We start from the raw sequence: 18,065 nt of genomic DNA, 5'->3' as shown, positions 1-18,065 counted from the left end.
ATACGTCAAAAGGGAGGGCTCAGCCTCATTAAGGTGCCTTTGATAGCGGCAGTTCAATACTGACAAAAACGCGATTGTTGAGGCTCACATCTTGCACAGAGCAAGTGAAATCTAATTGCCCAGTATTAACTGTATCAAGCTGACTTTGAAGATAGATACCATATGGATCTATCAAACTTTTTCTTTGGAAAACTGATGCCTTCAACAATCACTGTAAAGTTTTAAGTTATCATCATGGCTTGTATTACAATGTATTAATTTTTGTTACATAAAAGGGGGATCTATTCTAGAAGAGGGGGTTATTTAAACAAAAGACATGTAATTTACATTCTAACAAAATTAACCAAATTTTGAGAACTTTCATCATTACAGATATAGGTTAGATTGTACACAAAGAAACAGACCACTATAGTCCAGTAACTAAAAGACTGCCCCTCACCCATGCAGACCCGGCCTCAGAGGCCTCTTCCCCCCATGCAGACCCTCCTTGGTACAAATTATCATTCATTATAAACAATTCAGTAAACTTTGGATTGATCCAGGTTCTTCCTAGCACCCAAAGATTAAATGAGATCGACCCAACTGAAAATAGAGAGAAATAAATGTAGGGAATAATACTCAGAGAGTATTTAGTCATCAGAAAATTGTAACTGTAAAATGCAACTCAAGTTGCAACAAACTCAAGTTGCCAAATTGAATACAACTGAATTTTTATTCAACTAGTATAGACAACTGTTTCTACATGTAAAGTTAAGTTTTCTTAAAAACTTACAAGTAAAAAAAATACTGTCTATAAGCCACAAAAGTTTTCCTCCTGCACTTTATAAATATTACATCAAGTTCTTCAAAGTTTAAACGCACCTTTCAAGTGCAGGCGTTATGATTATAGGGCTGGCTGAATTATGTCAATAGAGGGAGCGTATTTCTGACACGTTTTGACAACAGAATATTAAGGTGGTCTCGATTACTATAATTGACAGTAACCATAGACTGCTAGACAGACTTGAATAATAAATCATACTGAACTGAAACTGAAGTCTAATAGCAAACAAGTACATTTTTGTAGTAATGTTTTGAAAGTTTTCTTTTTTCCAAATGACATCTTCATATTAATAAACATTTTCAATATAAAATGTATCTCTAACTGTTCCTATTTAGATACATCCACATTTTAAAGTTCTCTTTTCCAACTAAAACGGTTCTGACTGACTTTATTCTGGGATGTCTGGCATACATTTTCTATTTACATGAACCTCAAGTTTATTAGTATTAGCAACTCAAAAGGAATTTGACTCACTCTGAACTTTCAAATCTCTCACCTTCATCAACTACGTATCTGACCCAAGTAATTTTTCCATGCAAGAGACTTAGTCCAAAATTCCAGTCAATCTATTAATACATGTAAGTGCACACCATATATGCATAAACTAGTACATGTACCCCGAAGAATTATGACAGGCGGCGTTATTTTTCTTTTATAGATAAGCAAGGTTTTCTTGAAGTAGTGAGCTGAAAGACGGAAGATAAAAAGCCCATTTGGCACCCTGTATAACCACATTATATATCAAACACTTGTGTTGCCAGGGTTTCAAGTGCTGGCAACAGAAATGCAACTCGCGCATTTTATGTTTAATCTCAGCTCATACATAATAACATAAGAATGACGCCTGCAAGAAATGCGGACAAAGATCAAAGAGAATACCGCCATCGGTTTGACTTAGTTGAGAGTCGCGGTCGTTCTAACGTTCTGCATATTCAGTTAGAGACACGACGCTAGCTGTACAGGTAAGAGAGCAGACATTCGCTACACTTAACCGCAAAGATTACAAGCATATGTACATGTACTCTAGTTCAGGATTTGTTAACTATGTCAAACTATAATATGTATAAAGTTTCATTTCTGCCTACTGGTAACAGACAATACTTGTGATGTTTTGTACCATATGTCTTTTAGCGCAGATGTCAGGGCTCAAAATACTGGGTGTATATGCACCTTATTGCAGGCAAAAATTGGATCTGTGCAGGTATTTCTGATGTCTACCTGCACTGGTCCATGTACCGGGTTAACTTATATACAATGTATATGTAGATGTAGATGTACATGTGTAATGTGTAATGTGTGGATTTTTATTGGAGCTCTTAAACCTCCTACTACATGCATATCAGTTATATTATTAGCTATCACCCTTGTGATGATCTGAAGCAGCTTTCACTTTAATTTTGAAAAGAGAATACATTTCTTATTTTCAAAAAAGTAAACTCTCATTATCATAATGCTAAGACATATATTCCCTTCATGATAGGGTATATTGTATATTCGCTAAAAAAACATTGTATATTCTCTTGCGACTATAAGCAATAATATGCTAAAATCCATTTCATCCTAGAATAGCTAATAAAGGAAAAAGATGCTAAGAAATGGTAAATCAATGATAAAGCTGTTCCATCTGGACACATGAATATTTCATCCAGAAATCTTGTTGAGTGTATAACGGTTGCTGTTTCTCTTTTGATCTAATCAGTGCCCATTATACTCGTCCTGCATCATTCAATATCACAGGCCTGCCTTTGGGAAGTCAGGATAATGCTGACCTGTTATTACAGCCAGCTGAAAACTGATTGGTCCTGAAATCTGTACCTGCATCTCGGGCGGAAGGTTTACGAACAGTGACAGTTACAGGAGTACGCTGAGGCTTTCTTCAATCTTATCTTGGTCAGCATTCTGAATGAAATGTTTAAACTAGAAAGGAGGCCAACAAGGGGTTCTAGAGGCTGCAGCATAGGATTCTTTAAAGCCTTCTTGAATTGTTAGGAATCAAATAAGACAAGTTCATGGTCCATCTAAAAGAGTTGTAAATTTATAAGTTGCTCACTGTAACTTCATCTGATCACCAAATATATAGGAACTTCAATGACTTTACCGTACTCAGCCTAATTAACATTAAAATTTATGTATTGCACTCAGCAGTACATTAATTTTTCTGTGCCACCTTCTCCTTGTCCTCCAAACTTAAATTATACATTAAAGTACTCAGCAATAAATTATCATGATATTGCACGCAGCAGTAAGTTTCTGTCCCCCTCTCATATTAAGGGCACATCTTCCTTGCATTATTGCAATTAGAATGCAATACGTGGACTTGGAACTGTAATAGCTAATTATTGCCTCTGCACCTATTTCGTGGAGAGGGTACGGCAGCATTCTGGAATGACTGATGGGCCCTCTGTCCTCCGAGCGACACTTTAAAGAACTTCAAACAACCGTCGACGCACTCAATCTTTCCCGGGCTGGGAAATTAGATATCCCACTAGGTGGGGCACCCTTGCACCTGACTTTTAATGGCTCCTGAATGCGAGCAAATGAGCACTTACTTCACAATCAATAATGTATCAGGACTTTGTGCAGGGACGGAGGGGCTGGTATAGACTCCTCATCAGTAGGTGTAATGGAGAACGTGTCTTGGGAGCGTGGGTTCCTGATGAATAATGTAAGACGGCACTTCTTCTGAGGAAGAAAGTCTTTGGGGCCCGAGGTATTGATGCCCAATCCAAGGCAGCGGCTTAGAGATGAATTAATTGCCAAGTTCGAAGGATCTGTGGTGGATTTGAAGTATTAATAACTTGGGGTGTGAGGGACCTCAAAGGCTTAGCGTGTTCAATTGTGGGTTCCTCAAAGGTGTGGCATTCTTTGTTTACGCCAAATACACAATATTTAATATGTACATTGTATTGTCTTGTTAATTGTCAAGTTTGAAGGATCTGTTTTGGATTTGAAGTACATGTAGTAATAACTTGGGATGTGAGGGACCTTGAAGGCTTAGCACGTTCAATCGTAGGTTCCTCAAAGGTGTGGCATTCTTTGTCAATGCCAAATACACAATATTTAATATGTACATTGTATTGTCTTGAATTAATTGTCAAATTTGAAGGATCTGTGGTGGATTTGAAGTACATGTAGTAATAACTTGGGATGTGAGGGGCCTTGAAGGCTTAGCACATTCAATCGTAGGTTCCTCAAAAGGTGTGACATTCTTTGTAACTACCAACTATGAACAATATTTAATATGTATGTTGTAATAAATTGTCCTGAATTAATTGTCAAGTTTGAAGGATCTGTGGAAGATTTGAAGTACATGTAGTAAAAACTTGGGATGTGAGGGCGCGTTCAATGGTGGGTTTCTCAAAGGTGTGGCACTCTGTGTGTCAATGCCAGCTATACAATATTTATGCACATTGTATGTCCTGTCCAAAACATTTGCACTTAAACTCAAGTGTTGTGTACCTTTCCATTGTGCTATCTATCACCAAGACATTGGTACTGACCTGTGTCCACCCCAATTGCTGGAGACACTCTGTGTCAGTGGCCTGTGCAGGTTTCAGGGACGTATATTTTGATCAGAGTCAAAGATAAAAGAGAATCCCGGTTTGCGAGAAATATACCACGGAACGAAAATCCCTCTCCCAATGTCATGCTTAAAGTAGGGTGTTGTCAGGCGTTTCGTTTCTCCATCTATCACTAATACATGGGGAGTGAACTGCAGCCACCTCAATTTCTTCCTATATTCTGTGTTAATGCATTGAACACACACAAGAGAGAGGATCAAAAAACGAGCGTGTCCCTAACTTTTGAAAATGCTAGTTTGCCAAAATTTCCTCCAAAAGTTCAAAGCATATACATACTGTAAGACACAAAATATTTACTGTGGTTTTATGCTCACAGTTTTTATAGCAACGTCTCTACAGTAAAACCATTGCAAAATTAATTCACAAACACGAATTTGGTCCTCTGCACTCCACCCCTTCAACTTACTTTGCAGCAAATAACACATAAAACAATTCTGTGATTTTCTAACTGCTGTTGTCCCATTGGCCAGTAGATTACAATAAAAATTAGAAGGTAGAGAGTTAAAAGACTTACAATGTGCAGACATCTTTTTTTGTTATGCTTCCATGTTAAACTGCTTCTTGCATGGCTCTATCTACCAGCCCAGCATCAGTAGTGAACTAAGTCCCCCTCAATTTCTGCAGCCATTCCGTGCTAGTGACCCCTGCACTGATGTTACTGACCTCCTGCCTCCCAGACATAATGCCCATTTTCGGATCATCAAGTCCTGGATCGGCCCTCTTTAAGTGAATTTAGGCCACAGTACTAGTAATCAGGGCTGGAAATAACACTAATGCAACCACTGTATTGATAGATGGAAAATATAGTTGTAGAATTAAAGCTTTGTTCCAACACAAGAATGGAACTGGCACCGATATATTTTCTGTTTATCTTGTCAACCTTCCTCAGATGTATTATCCATTCGCTGACGAGATTTTATGATGAGTTCCTTTCTTGTGTACAATGTACAATTATTATAACAGTAACTGCAACTAATGGATTCTACCAACACAGATGAGCTTTCATTCGAAGCTGATAAAACAGTAACATCTAAAAGACTTTCTTCAACTGTTGGCGCCAAAATATGAGCACTTTGAGCACGTTGGTTCAGAACCAGATACATTGTAATTTGTATTTTATTTTTGCAAATGAGAAAAAAAAAGAAGTGGGCAAATCCCAGAACCAATTGATTAAATTGGTATGGCCTTATACAATCATGTGTACCCCCCACCCATTCCTGAAACATCCCCACACAGGTGCAAATGAAACTGTAATTTTCTCATTTCAATTCTGCCCAGGTCCTGACCAATAAAACCATTCTTAAACCATTTGCAGACAATAACACTTGTCGATAATGATTACAGGTATTCCCCCATATTGACCTACCTTCGCTCTATCACCTTTACCTTCTGGTAATAAAGTTTGACAGCTGCAACGCAAAGCAGGCACTGAATGAGCAAAAAGGTAAAAAGTTACCGCATCAAGAACAACGCGACCCCCACCGACTATTTGACATTGAATTTCACGGCATATCTGCTGAGAAACTGATTAATTATTCAAGAGAGCGTTTCACAAAAACCTGCTTTTAACACATTTTTAGCCCATATTTTATCGTGAATTTACGACTATATTTTGTGAGGAAGTTTTGCCTTGGGAGGATATCTTCCATTAAACAACAGTTTTGCATGTCAGGACCTTGACAGAGAGTGAATGAGCTTATTACCATCATGGGAATTGGCCATTTACATACATGTCCGCCCTTAACACTTCCCTTTATTGACTGCACAGTATTTTATGTCACCCCAGATTCTAATCAATAAAATGCCTACCACACTGGCTGAGCTTTGGCTGGCTTGTGGCTGATGGTTTATATGAAGAAAATGGGCAGACAATACTTTGATTGTACTTCTTGCAGTTGGTCATGGTGATCAGATGAATATTACACTGTGTAAATCATGATTTACCGCTATTCGCAATTCTTTTGCATTTGCGTTTCTCGAGATGTAAAGTTTTATGTGCTGCAAACTTAAAAGAGTTTACGGTAAGTCGAACTATTCTTACTTCACATTGCTAAAGGTTTTGTGGCAGATTCACATGCAATTTCCCCAAACACGCAAGCATTTTTCACACGAAAAACACAAAGCAAACCAAGGGATTATTTCCTAAATCATGGCAGGCTTAGGAAATGAATAACGGTAACGTGCAATGACTATTGAATTTTGCTTTCGGGCACATTTTTCGGCTGCATTTGTCATCCAGATCATATTTCATCTATAGAACTTTGTGAGTTTGCAACAAGAATCAATGCTGCATATTTTATAACAATGATTCTAACGTGGCCGAATGCTTCTGTTGAAGCAAGAATGTGTTATCATGGTTAAACGGTCTCAAATGAAAATAAACTTTCAGATCTACGCCACAAAAAAGCATGTATTTAAATGCCACAAATACCATACCGAGAACCAAAAATAGCTCCTACTAGTTTTATTTATAATTCATAATTCGGTAACAATAACTTCAAAGTCTGTATTGGAGATTCGGTTCAATTTTGCTTCAGAGCTTCTGAAGTTGTCCAGGAATAAAAAAAAGACTCAATGCTGTGAAATATATGTATTCATCTATTATTGCTTGGAAATAAATTCAACATTACCGGAGATATGTAAAAATAACTGTCAGATGAAATATTGCAATCAAACAAATCTGGACAATTTCGAGAACTTGCGGGCTGCTTAAAAATGGTTTCGCTGTTGGCGGCAGTTTTATGATTGCTCCGCGATATAAAAATGATGGCATTTAGGATAAGTAACTGTTGGGTAGGCTGTTATCTTTGAAACACATCACAAAGGCCCTAAGGGATGTCACATCAAGGCCAATACTATATATTTTGCCATAAAATGTAGTGAAATTTGTTTATTTATTCACATATAGCATATTCTAAAACCACATTGCAGTAACATGGTTGGCTGAATTGCGCAATCTTATAAGCTCTATAGTCTATAGACACAAACAAAGTTACATTTTGAAAAATATAATAGCAAATACATCTTCCTTATCAAATAAAAAACATGATGGGTTTTACTTCAGATATGTTATGATTTTATTGATACAATAAACTGGAAATACTGTATGCTACATTTTTCAATGTCAGACCTTATATAATATATAGTTACAAAGAAAAGGACCAAATGACTTATTACCTTGTAACATTTGTATCTACAATGTCGAAAACTATAAACCATTTCTTACCTCAGCAAAGGATCCGTGTATAATGTTTGTTATCTTTTAAATCTTCAAGCTGCAAATCAAAAAACCAAAAACCAAACTGGCATTGCCTTATCAAAGAGAGTCATTGTTGAATTCCATTGCAGCTTTAGCTCCATTTTGGTTTGCCCGCAATTTACATGTAGGTGTTTATTGACGACTCAAGCAAAACAATAATCCTGGAAATAAAATCAAAACTTTCAATTTCTACAGGATATCTGCTCTTAGTTATGTGTAGTACATGTTGATGGAATAAATCATAAAATGTCTGGCAGCAAACTTGTTATTTCCGCAATGACTATAAATGGGTTGCTATCGTATACAAGGCAAAAGGTGGTTCTTAAGGGAAGAAGGCACCAGCTGGGTAAGATGATTCGGTATCTTTCCCATCTCTTCACTTACGTCTCCCAAATGGTGCTCTAAAATCAAGGTCATCTGCACACATCCAAGCTACAAACAGAAAATGCAATTAAGGGCTCTTAGAGATGCTTCTTTGGAAAGGCACAATCTGTGCAGCAATCTGAGACACCACTTAATTTTCACTTTCCCAAGGGCCCAGTTTTAAGGCTAGTTTGGCAGTGACTGTATAAAATCCCAATTTACAATTATGATGATATCTAGATGCTACAGATATTAAGTTAATTAGTTTACAGTAAATATATCAAGATGCCTAACAGTTGTCTACATTTTTATGGCCTGTATTATGTTTTGAAAACTAGGATAGTCTAATTTTCTCTTCACTGTTAAAAGAAATTACTAGGTAGAGACTTTAGAATTACGGGAAGTATTTTGGGGTTTTGTGGTCGGTCAAGTTCACCCCACTTCCTGTGTCTGACCTTTTGACCTCCTATCCAAACTAGTTAAAGAGGGTCTGCATGCCCTTTTTCGTTAACCGTTATGGGCTATTTTAATTTACCGTTAATCGTTGCCGGCCCGCTCTAATTCAACGTTAAGCGTTATCGGTATATTCTTCGTGAAGCGTTATTGGTCCTTTTAATTCAACGTAAAACGTTATTTGTCATCCTAAATTCAGCGTTAAGCGTTAATGAATAATTCTTCGTTACGCCTAATTTTGCCTTTCAAAGTGCAAGAAAATGCGCCAATGAAGGTTTAAAAATACAAATTTTCCCGGGGGAGAATGCCCCCGGACCCCCCTACATTGTTCGCGCTTTTGGAACTCGACTCAAGCTTCTGCGCTCGGTCCCTTCGGCTCTGAGCCAGAACCAGCTTTCCCGTCAATTTCCGGAAGTTTGCGGAGAGTTACAGAATTTTTTTAACGAATCCGTCAACCTTGACAGGCAAATTAACAAAAATCTTGAGTAAAAACATGTAAACATCAGAAGGACCGACAAACACTCTCAACACCATGATTTGCCTCTCAAAATGCTGGAAATTGCGTTTTTGAAGGCTTAAAAATCCTAAATTTCCCGGGGGAGCATCCCCCGGACCCCCTAGATTACGAGCGCCCTCTCAAAATCCTAAACTGAAAAAATGCAAGCTGGCCGACGTCGACTCGGACTCACCTTTATTTGTGGACGCACTCGGGGACCAGGGCAGGTGGGAAACACAGGGAACACATACCTTAAATGCATGCTTCATTACATGTACATTGTATTGTCAGTGATCACCTTTCTCACAAAGCAAGATACTAAATCCAGTGCAGCTCGAAAAAAAGCCTGTCAATTTACCGTTAAGCGTTGCCGACCGTCCTGAATTTACCGTTAAGCGTTATCGGCCCTGCTGAATTTTCCGTTAACCGTTGCCAGGACCCCCCCATGCAGACCCTCGTTAAACTGAAGCTTCAACAAGCTAATACGTAATATCAATAGAATTTCCATATTTGCACAGCCCATGATATTTCCCTTATGTTTATGATTAATTATGACAGTAGGGCCCCGCCCACGTGGGATGTTGCCAAATTCCCTTTCTGTTCCTGTCAATCACATAGGTTTGCCACAGTGTAACCACTCCCATAAATGTCTTGACCAATCAGAAAACAGTATACTTGATTACTGTAACACACAGTAAATGCAGTTACCTTTGCAGCAGTTTTATTCTGTGGTTTAATAGAGGGAAAGAGAAGTTTTTGCATTATATGGAATTTTCAGTTCAAGCAATTCTGTAGTACAGCAGAACTACATGTGTATAATATTAAAAAAAATGCCATTAAAAATAAAACCACTGTAAAAGTTTCAATATCTACAGTAGATCCTTATAATGACAATGACAATGATGTTTATTGTATGTATGACATAATTTTCACACAACACAAGGATGAAACTTCATCAAATCATTTTAACTTAAACTTTACTATACTAGACTTGTGCAGGACAGTGAAAATCAATTGTAAATTACTGTATCCAGGGCTTGAGTTTGAAAAAAGCGGCAAGTATTGAAAACACACAAATATTTCAGAATTTACAGTACACACATCTGCAAGTTGCATCTTTTACATAGTTTACATAATAGCTGATTACTCCAGTATGGGTTAGCAGGGTTCCCTCCTGAATAAACAACAGTGAGGGGAGAATTCCAGCCATGCTGTAATAAACCCACCGCTTTACAAAGCATTTCAAAGATGTGCTTCATTTTTAATTGTTGATACAGGCATGTAACTCAACTGCATCATCAGTTTGTATTTATTTACAGTACTGACTAATAGTGCATAGACAGGTAGCAACTACAAATTCCAAGTTTGGGAGGACTTGTTTGAACCATGAGGGCAAGGAAAAAAATCGTGTTTCCTGTTTCAGTCCTGAAAAAATTAGGGTCGGTAGGTAGGGATTATCTTTTTTTCTTAGACTTCAGTGAAATCTATATAGGGGTCCAACTTATACAATACAGTTTAACAAAGTAAAACTTGCATAGGGAGTCATTAGGGACACTATAACTTTCAATGTCAATGTTAGAAAACCAATTGTACAACGTTTTATCACTCAGGATCATGGAGCCAGAAAAGGTTGATCATCTCGAAAAAATTAATTATTTATGTCCCTTGCAGGGGTCCACCTCCAAAAAAAGTCTAGGGTCAGCAGGGTTTTTCTAGGGTCGGTCGGGAAACAGGAAACACAATATTTTTTTCCTTGGCCTGACTGAACACAAGTGCACTGCAAACAGTGCTGCAATAAGTGAATTTACAGTACCTCATCCCTGATTGGTTATCCTATTAAATGCCCTTAGGTCATATACTGGGTCATAGGGGTCATAGCGTTATGTGTATAGCATAAGTGCTGACAGGCAAACTACACCAGCATATGGAAACCTTTCAAGTCATTATCTGTGAGGACAGCTTACAGAACCATTATACACGCAACATAAACAACCAGTGACCTGTCCTGAAAATGCCATCATCACTTCCTTAGGTTATGGTCTGCTTGAAGTGAAAATAACTGAAACTAGAAATCAACGATATCATACCTCCACCAACAATTAGAGATTTTCTTCTTCTTCTTCCTTTAATGCCAGTGATCATGATAATGATCATTCTGGCATTACACTAATTTTCACCTGAGTGAAGTGAGGAAAGTAGAACAAACTTTGTTACAAAAGTTCCTTTCCCAAGGGCGTAAAGTCTGTGACATGGCAGGATTCGAACCCAGGACCTCTTGGTTCTGAGCCGAAAGCTCTGCCGTCGCACCACATACCCCACAAACATAATCAATTATGCAAATGATCTTCTGATTGACAATAAGTGTATTTCAGAATACTTTCTACTTGCTGGATTACATCAACCATCATAATTATGATTTAGCACAACTGAGTTGTGCTAAATCATATAGTAATTATGATGGTTGATTACTCTATGATCATAGGGGGTGTGTATGAAGTCACCATGATTGTGTATAAACAGTGAGGGAGTGATGAAAAAAAGTGTCAAATGAAACAAAGCTCGTGTGAAATGTGTCACCTCAAATGTAAACAACACGTGGGATGTATTGTTTGTGATACAGCAAGAACGACTACGTCATTTTCAACTTGAGAGCTTTGTACTTTAACTTGTAGTACAGTTCTTGAAGTTGAAGACACTTCACTGCTTGTATGTTTTTACTGTCTTTTTTTATTATGTGCCATAAATTATTTACGTATCATGCACTATAAAAATAAAGCCTACCGTACGTACTGGTAATTCTGCGTCAGGAAAAATGACATGGCGCTAGAACAAAACAGGAAGTGATCGTATCCTTTTCTTTTGTTTCCTTTTCTAACTCACCTTCGTTTCTTGGCCATTTTCTCCTTCTTGTCCATCATGTCGGGCACACAGTCCTTCAGCTCGGTCCAGTCGGCGTGCAGACCGCAGGACCAGCCGGTAGAGAAGCGGGAGAACAGCCAGATGTCCCGGTCGGTGCCTGGCCGGTAGCACTGGCACCTCTTCTGCCCCCGCCGGCACTGGCACGGTCTCTCCAAGTCCACGTTCTTCACCAAATGCCGGCCGAACGTCGTCCCTCCCGTCTTCTGCATGTGCAGGAAGACGATGACATCGTTTCCTGAGATGTTAAAGTCGACGTCCCTGTCGAGAGTCGACGGACGGAAGGTGTACTTTTTTCGTCGGGGTCCTTGAAGCAAGCGGTCCACAGCCCCCGCGTAGTCGGGCCGGTCGCCTCCGTAGCTTACGTAGCGGTCCGCCCGTGTCACACAAGAGTTCCCCGGGCACAAATACTGATAGGTCATCAGTCCGAACGCTAACAGTCCTAGCACAGCACCCACAGAGGCTTTTAACCACTGCTTTTCCGCCATCGCAGCACTGAGAGAGAGAAAATCACAGTCCTAAAACCTAGAGGCGTCCTAACAAAGTAAATCCGCTTCCGCCATGTTTACGAGTGACGTCATGGCGGAACTCGTGCACTGTGTATCCTGGGATATCCCGGGAACGAGAACAGGATCTGTTATGTAGTGACGGTCCGAATCGCTAGGTGGTACCAATGAGTAAGGGAGCAAGTCATGTGAAAATGGGGTCCAGTTTCTCTGAGCTACAATGTGATTTCTATGTGATACAATGATAAATAAGCTGGCAATTATAGAAAAAAACCTAAATTGCCAATAAGCACATTGTGTGGCTGCATATGCAATGGAAAATCTTGTAGGTGCATGGTCTCCTATTGCACGTAAACTTCTTCATGCTTTTGCCAATAAAATGCCCCAAAATCTTACACCGTAGAGATATCTATGGCCTTCATAACTGCCACTATCTACAAGAGGTCCATACATTATGTAGCAATGGACTTGGAGGGGCTGGTCACCATGTATAGTATTACGTTATTGAATGAATGAATGAAGACCTTTATTGTACATTTGTGTTCTACAGAACTAAGTACAGGTCGCATGGGTACAGAACATGAACATAAACATATACATTACAAATATACGAACATATAAGAGTGTAAATAAATGTCTAATTTCTATTCTTTTCGGCTTCATCTCGCTTGGTAGTGATTGTATGGATATATGCGGCTGTGAGATTACTTAGAGTAGGTTTATCAAAAGTTAAAAGGAATACAAATTTCTCTTTACTAGTCAAATAACTAAAGTGGGGAAATATATTTAATACATGGCTAAAAAATATGAGTCTATCTCTACTATACAAGGGGCAATCTATTGTGAAATGTATTTCATCTTCTATTCGGCCTAAACTGCAGAATTGACAGGTTCTTTGTTCTAGAGGAGTGCGGTTATGTCTTCCTGATTCGATTCGTAATTTGTTATTGAACGCGTTAGATGTGTTAAAGTAGTGTTACGTGTAGTAAGAATAAACAGCGGCAGTAGTTTGGCTTAGACCACATGAAGGTAAACACGAATCGATGCATTTGCTTTGCAAATTTTACCTTTCTAGTTATATATACATTTTTTCTTTCTTTTTATCTTCCAGGAGAACCATAATAGGTCTGCGATGTTACTAATGTGGGATCGGAGAGGTTGGAATTGCAAACCACAAGCATGATGATCATCGGCGGAGTGTGTCGGTCAGCCAGTCTGATCTTACTTGCTACAGTCGCTGTCGATGTCATCTTTTCAGCACCAACCCCAGCTGTAACAATCAAAACACCGGTTGCAGATGACATAGAAATCACCCTTCCACCCGATACAACACCAGGCAAAATCCCTCCAGCACAACTGCCAACTGACACACCAAGCAGATTCGATGGCTGTGTAGAAACTTCAACCGCAACCGTTGATTTCTCGGGGCCACCATTGACCAAGTATGAAACTACTGACACCTACCTAGTAGACGCGACCTCTACCGACTTGGACAGAATGCACACTGTGAGTTCAGAGAAGAGCCGCGGGGAGGATCCATCATCTGTTCCTTGCACGCAGGAATCTCGCGAGGAGGAAAACGACAAGGTAGGATTCTACAACCAAAAGAATCGCGTAGTCCACATCCTGATTGGGGCCGGCTTCGGGTTGTTGGCGTCAGTAGCCACCATTGTCTTCATCGTTTGTGCCGTGTGGATAGCGTCTCCGGCTGCGCCACCAGCCAACCCGATAGATGTGATAGTCGACCTCATTGATATACAAGCAGATCCCGGCCATCTGCGAGCCGACCCCAACCATCTGCGAACCGACGCCAACCATCTGCCAGCCGACCCCAACAATCTGCGAGCCGACTCCAACCATCTGCCAGCCGACCTCAACCATCTGCCAGCCGACCCCAACCATCTGCGAACCGACTCCAACCATGTGCGAGCCGACTCCAACCATCTGTCAGCCGACCCAAACCATCCGTCAGCCGACCCAAACCATCTGCCAGCCGACCCAAACTATCTGCCAGTCGACCAAAACCATCTGCCAACCGACCAAAACCATCTGCCAACCGATCCCAACCTGCTACGAACCGACCCAAATCATCTGCCAGCCGATTCCAACCATCTGCCGGTCGACCCCAATCATCTGCGAACCGACCCCAATCATCTGCCAGCCGATTCCAACCATCTGCCGGTCGACCCCAATCATCTGCGAACCGACCCCAACAATCTGCGAACCGACTCCAACCATCTGCCAGCCGACCCAAACCATCTGCCAGCCATCCCCAATCACCTCCGAACCGACTCCAACGATTTACAAGTCGACAATACCATTCTACAAGCAGCTCAAACTGCGACCGATATACAAGCAGACCCCACCTATCTACAACCAGATCCTACCGACATACAACCAGACACCACCGGCATACAACCAGATACCACCGGCATACAACCAGACACCACCGACATACAACCAGACGCCACCGACATACAACCAGACGCCACCGGCATACAACCAGGCACCACCGATCTTCAAGCCATCCACTTTCGAGCCGACTCCCCAGATCTACGAGCCGAAACCACCGATCTGCCTACAGACGACGAAGATCTCGTGTTCATTTCATTTTATCTGTCGTACTTGTAAATTGCCGACAGAGTTGGAGAACTTTTGTAGACTGCCCCTAGCTACGGCTTGTAGCTACGGGACTGAGTGAGTAGCACAGGCCCATGACATGCAATGTAAAGGCCTATATCCTGTCACACATTCAGAACCTCCCCCGACCCTCAACCAACCAAGGTCGAAGTTTGGGAGCAGTCTGACCATATGTGGGCCACGACTACCTTTCTTTGCGAATAGAATAGAGTTTGAGTTAAATTTGAGTCGAATTTGACTGTGAACACTGCTGACCTCCTGATCACCAGCCAAACATTGCCAAACTTCCAGACCACGCCCAAATGTTTTAAACATTTATAATATTTTATTTTTCGGCTGTATTTTTCGGCGTTGCAGTTCGTAATTTCATTATGTTGGGTATTACTGTACTTGTTTTGTTGCGTTGTTATCTTTGCATATCTGATATTGTGAAACGTGCATATAGAGATGTGTGGTGAATTCAGGCCGTTGGTATTTTGGGAATATTGTTGATTGAATTGTCAGTAAGTCCGATATTTGTTCTGTAATAGTCATTTCTGCTAGAAATAAGAAATAGTTGCAGCTTTTGTAAATAATTCTTGTATATGGGTTTGAACTGTAATTTGAAACAAAAAGAAGCTGTACTTGGATTGTCATTCGATGTGATCATATATATATGTCGTGAAGTCAAAACTGTCCCCATCACTGCCATATTTATTGAAGTTGATATTTTGTATTGAACTTGAAAATGACGTTGAATGTAAAAATCGTATAAATCGTTATGAAAACGTTAAGTTGAATCTGTCTTTGGGAAGTCCCTATTGCCACCATTAGATATGTATTGCCAACATACATTGAGAATGCGATATGACTAGGTATTAGAATGCAACAGAACACGAAGAAATCGTTATAATCATCCCATATATCAAGGCGAGTTGCCTACATTTCACATGGTGGGTGACCAAAAAAGTTAGATGGGCCCATCTAAAACGTGTTCTGTTAAAGAACATGAAGAAATGGAATGAATCTTTATTCCAAAACGTGCCCACCAATTGACATGTTTTGGAACAATACGTTTTTAGAATACAACAGCTAATAATATAGTATTTATGGGGCGAACCCCTAACGTTCGGGCACAAAGTAGTGCGGCACAAGGCAGTCCATACCAAAACATGTTTCGGAATAATCACAACACGTTTTGGAATACAACAGTCCGATCAAGTAGTGCGGCACTTGAAAAGCTACTGACATATTCTGTGCACGACATCAAGATAGAAACTGTGCTGAATGGTAGAGGAATGCGTCAGGTTTGTGGCCGTATAAGTTGAATTATGATGTTTGTTCGTTAATTCGCCGTAGACTGGCGCCTGGATATCTACTGTTAACTGTGCGTTGGCTGCAGTTTACATGACTCCCGCATGGCGACACATAAAAGATGGCTTTACTGACAACGGAGCGAGCCGACAAATGTAAGTCGATTTCTACATACTTTGTAGAGTGTACCCTGAAGAACCCAAACGTATTCATTTTTTCAATCTTACTTTACCATAAATTTCAATGCGTCGAACCTTCTCACTTTGGGTTCCCTATAACAATGTAAATACCGGTGCTATGCAACCTGGGAGTTTTTATCCCCGCCGCTATGCATCCTGGGAATGTGAAAACCTTGAATGGCACGATAGTTCCACGTGATTGTATGTTACTTGGAAGCGAATGCAAAATACGGAGAAATTTTTGTTTTCCAGTCCACGCGATTCTAGGAATTCCAATTGTGTTTCATATGTCTCGTGACGCATTTTAAGATGACAGGCATTGAGACTTATGGAAAATTCATCACTTGTAACCAACCATGAATACCAGTAGTCCACCCGTCTCTTCTAATTATATAGGTTATATAACGCAAACTATCGGCTGTCTGTCATGTCTGGAGCTCGCCCCAGCCCCCCTCCCCATCACCCAAGGCTTTTGGCCTATTTGTACTATTGCCCACGTCGATGATCTCTATAAAACCGCACTCAATGTGAATTAAACTTTCTGATTTAAATTTATCGCGTGTGACCTTGAATCATCAAGTTACGCGTCTTTCAATTGCATAGGTGCCGTACCAGGCAAAGTATCGGCTAACACAGCTGCCAATCATCCTTGGGAGCGTGCCGCGCAGCCATTAGCGTGGGATTTTGCAAAATTGTCCACGTCGGCGAACTCTAACCACGGTAAATCCCTCTCCAGAGCGGCTTGGGTTGTACAGCGGCTGAAAGGACATCAGTCAAGAGATTACACACCTAGCGGACCCCCGGAGGAACAATGCACACAGCATTCATATCGTCAGAAGATACAACAAATCCCTCTCGGATATCACACGGACGGCTGGAGATTGGAAACATGATAGGCGTCTAGACTGGGGTTAATTTTCCTCATATAGTTTATATAGTTTCACGCACACGTATCAGGTGTTAACGTCTGCGAATTGGCATAGATTAATTGCAGCGTGAACCAAGACGCGAAGAGGTATGCTGGCCCGGGTGTTAGAAATGCCCTCTATATTTTCATGAAAGACGCTCCGTGTGCGAAGCCCCTGTCACACATTCACAACCTTCCCCCGACGTCGACCACAAAACAACCAAGGTTGGCGGTATAGGTTGCATAGAAGTCTGACCAGATTTAGGCCACGTGTACCTTGCGATACGAGTCGAATCAAATTTGAGTTAAATAATTTGACTGCCAAACACATCCTAACCTGGCAACTGGTGACCCATTCCCAATGCAACCAGCCCACAAACATGGCCCAACCTCCCGTCCACACCGCAGCCGAACAGTAGCCAACCTCGCCGAACACCAGCCAGCCACAGCCAACCTTGCTCCCGACCAACTCCCAACCATGGTTCGAGGGAGTTCGACAGTGTGCGGAAGGCCATATTCGGCTATGTGTGAAAGCGATTGACTACAAGCTGGGTGAAGATGTGTCCTCTAAATGGTCGCTAGTCTTGAACATAACTCAAGTCAAGAGCTTTCTGATTTTTAATCTAAATTCTTTTGAAAACCTATCCAG

General features: G+C 40.6%; 2 protein-coding genes across 3 annotated transcripts in view; one reads left to right on the top strand and one right to left on the bottom strand.

The window, feature by feature from the left end:
* The window catches only part of LOC109477883 (heparan-sulfate 6-O-sulfotransferase 2-like), a 45,829-nt gene extending 33,332 nt beyond the window's left edge, over nt 1-12,497 (bottom strand). The window contains exon 1 of one of the 2 annotated variants that reach the window (XM_019779338.1): nt 11,856-12,497. In XM_019779338.1, the coding sequence (XP_019634897.1) occupies nt 11,856-12,379 (524 nt within the window). In that variant the 5' untranslated portion in view covers nt 12,380-12,497. The remainder of the gene's footprint in view (nt 1-11,855) is intronic. The other variant, XM_019779339.1, reaches the window with a different exon arrangement.
* A 1,397-nt stretch (nt 12,498-13,894) lies between these two features.
* Nucleotides 13,895-15,028, top strand: LOC109477715 (DNA-directed RNA polymerase II subunit RPB1-like). The gene has a single exon (XM_019779061.1). It carries the CDS (start codon nt 13,895-13,897, stop codon nt 15,026-15,028), a length of 1,134 nt encoding a protein of 377 aa, XP_019634620.1.
* Nucleotides 15,029-18,065: the final 3,037 nt, after the last annotated feature.

The sequence above is a fragment of the Branchiostoma belcheri genome, unplaced genomic scaffold, assembly GCF_001625305.1.
Source record: "Branchiostoma belcheri isolate BF01 breed outbred unplaced genomic scaffold, Haploidv18h27 scaffold41, whole genome shotgun sequence".
NCBI lineage: Eukaryota > Metazoa > Chordata > Leptocardii > Amphioxiformes > Branchiostomatidae > Branchiostoma > Branchiostoma belcheri.
The sequence above is the reverse complement of the archived record's forward strand: the minus strand, read 5'-3'. Positions and strand labels throughout refer to the sequence as shown.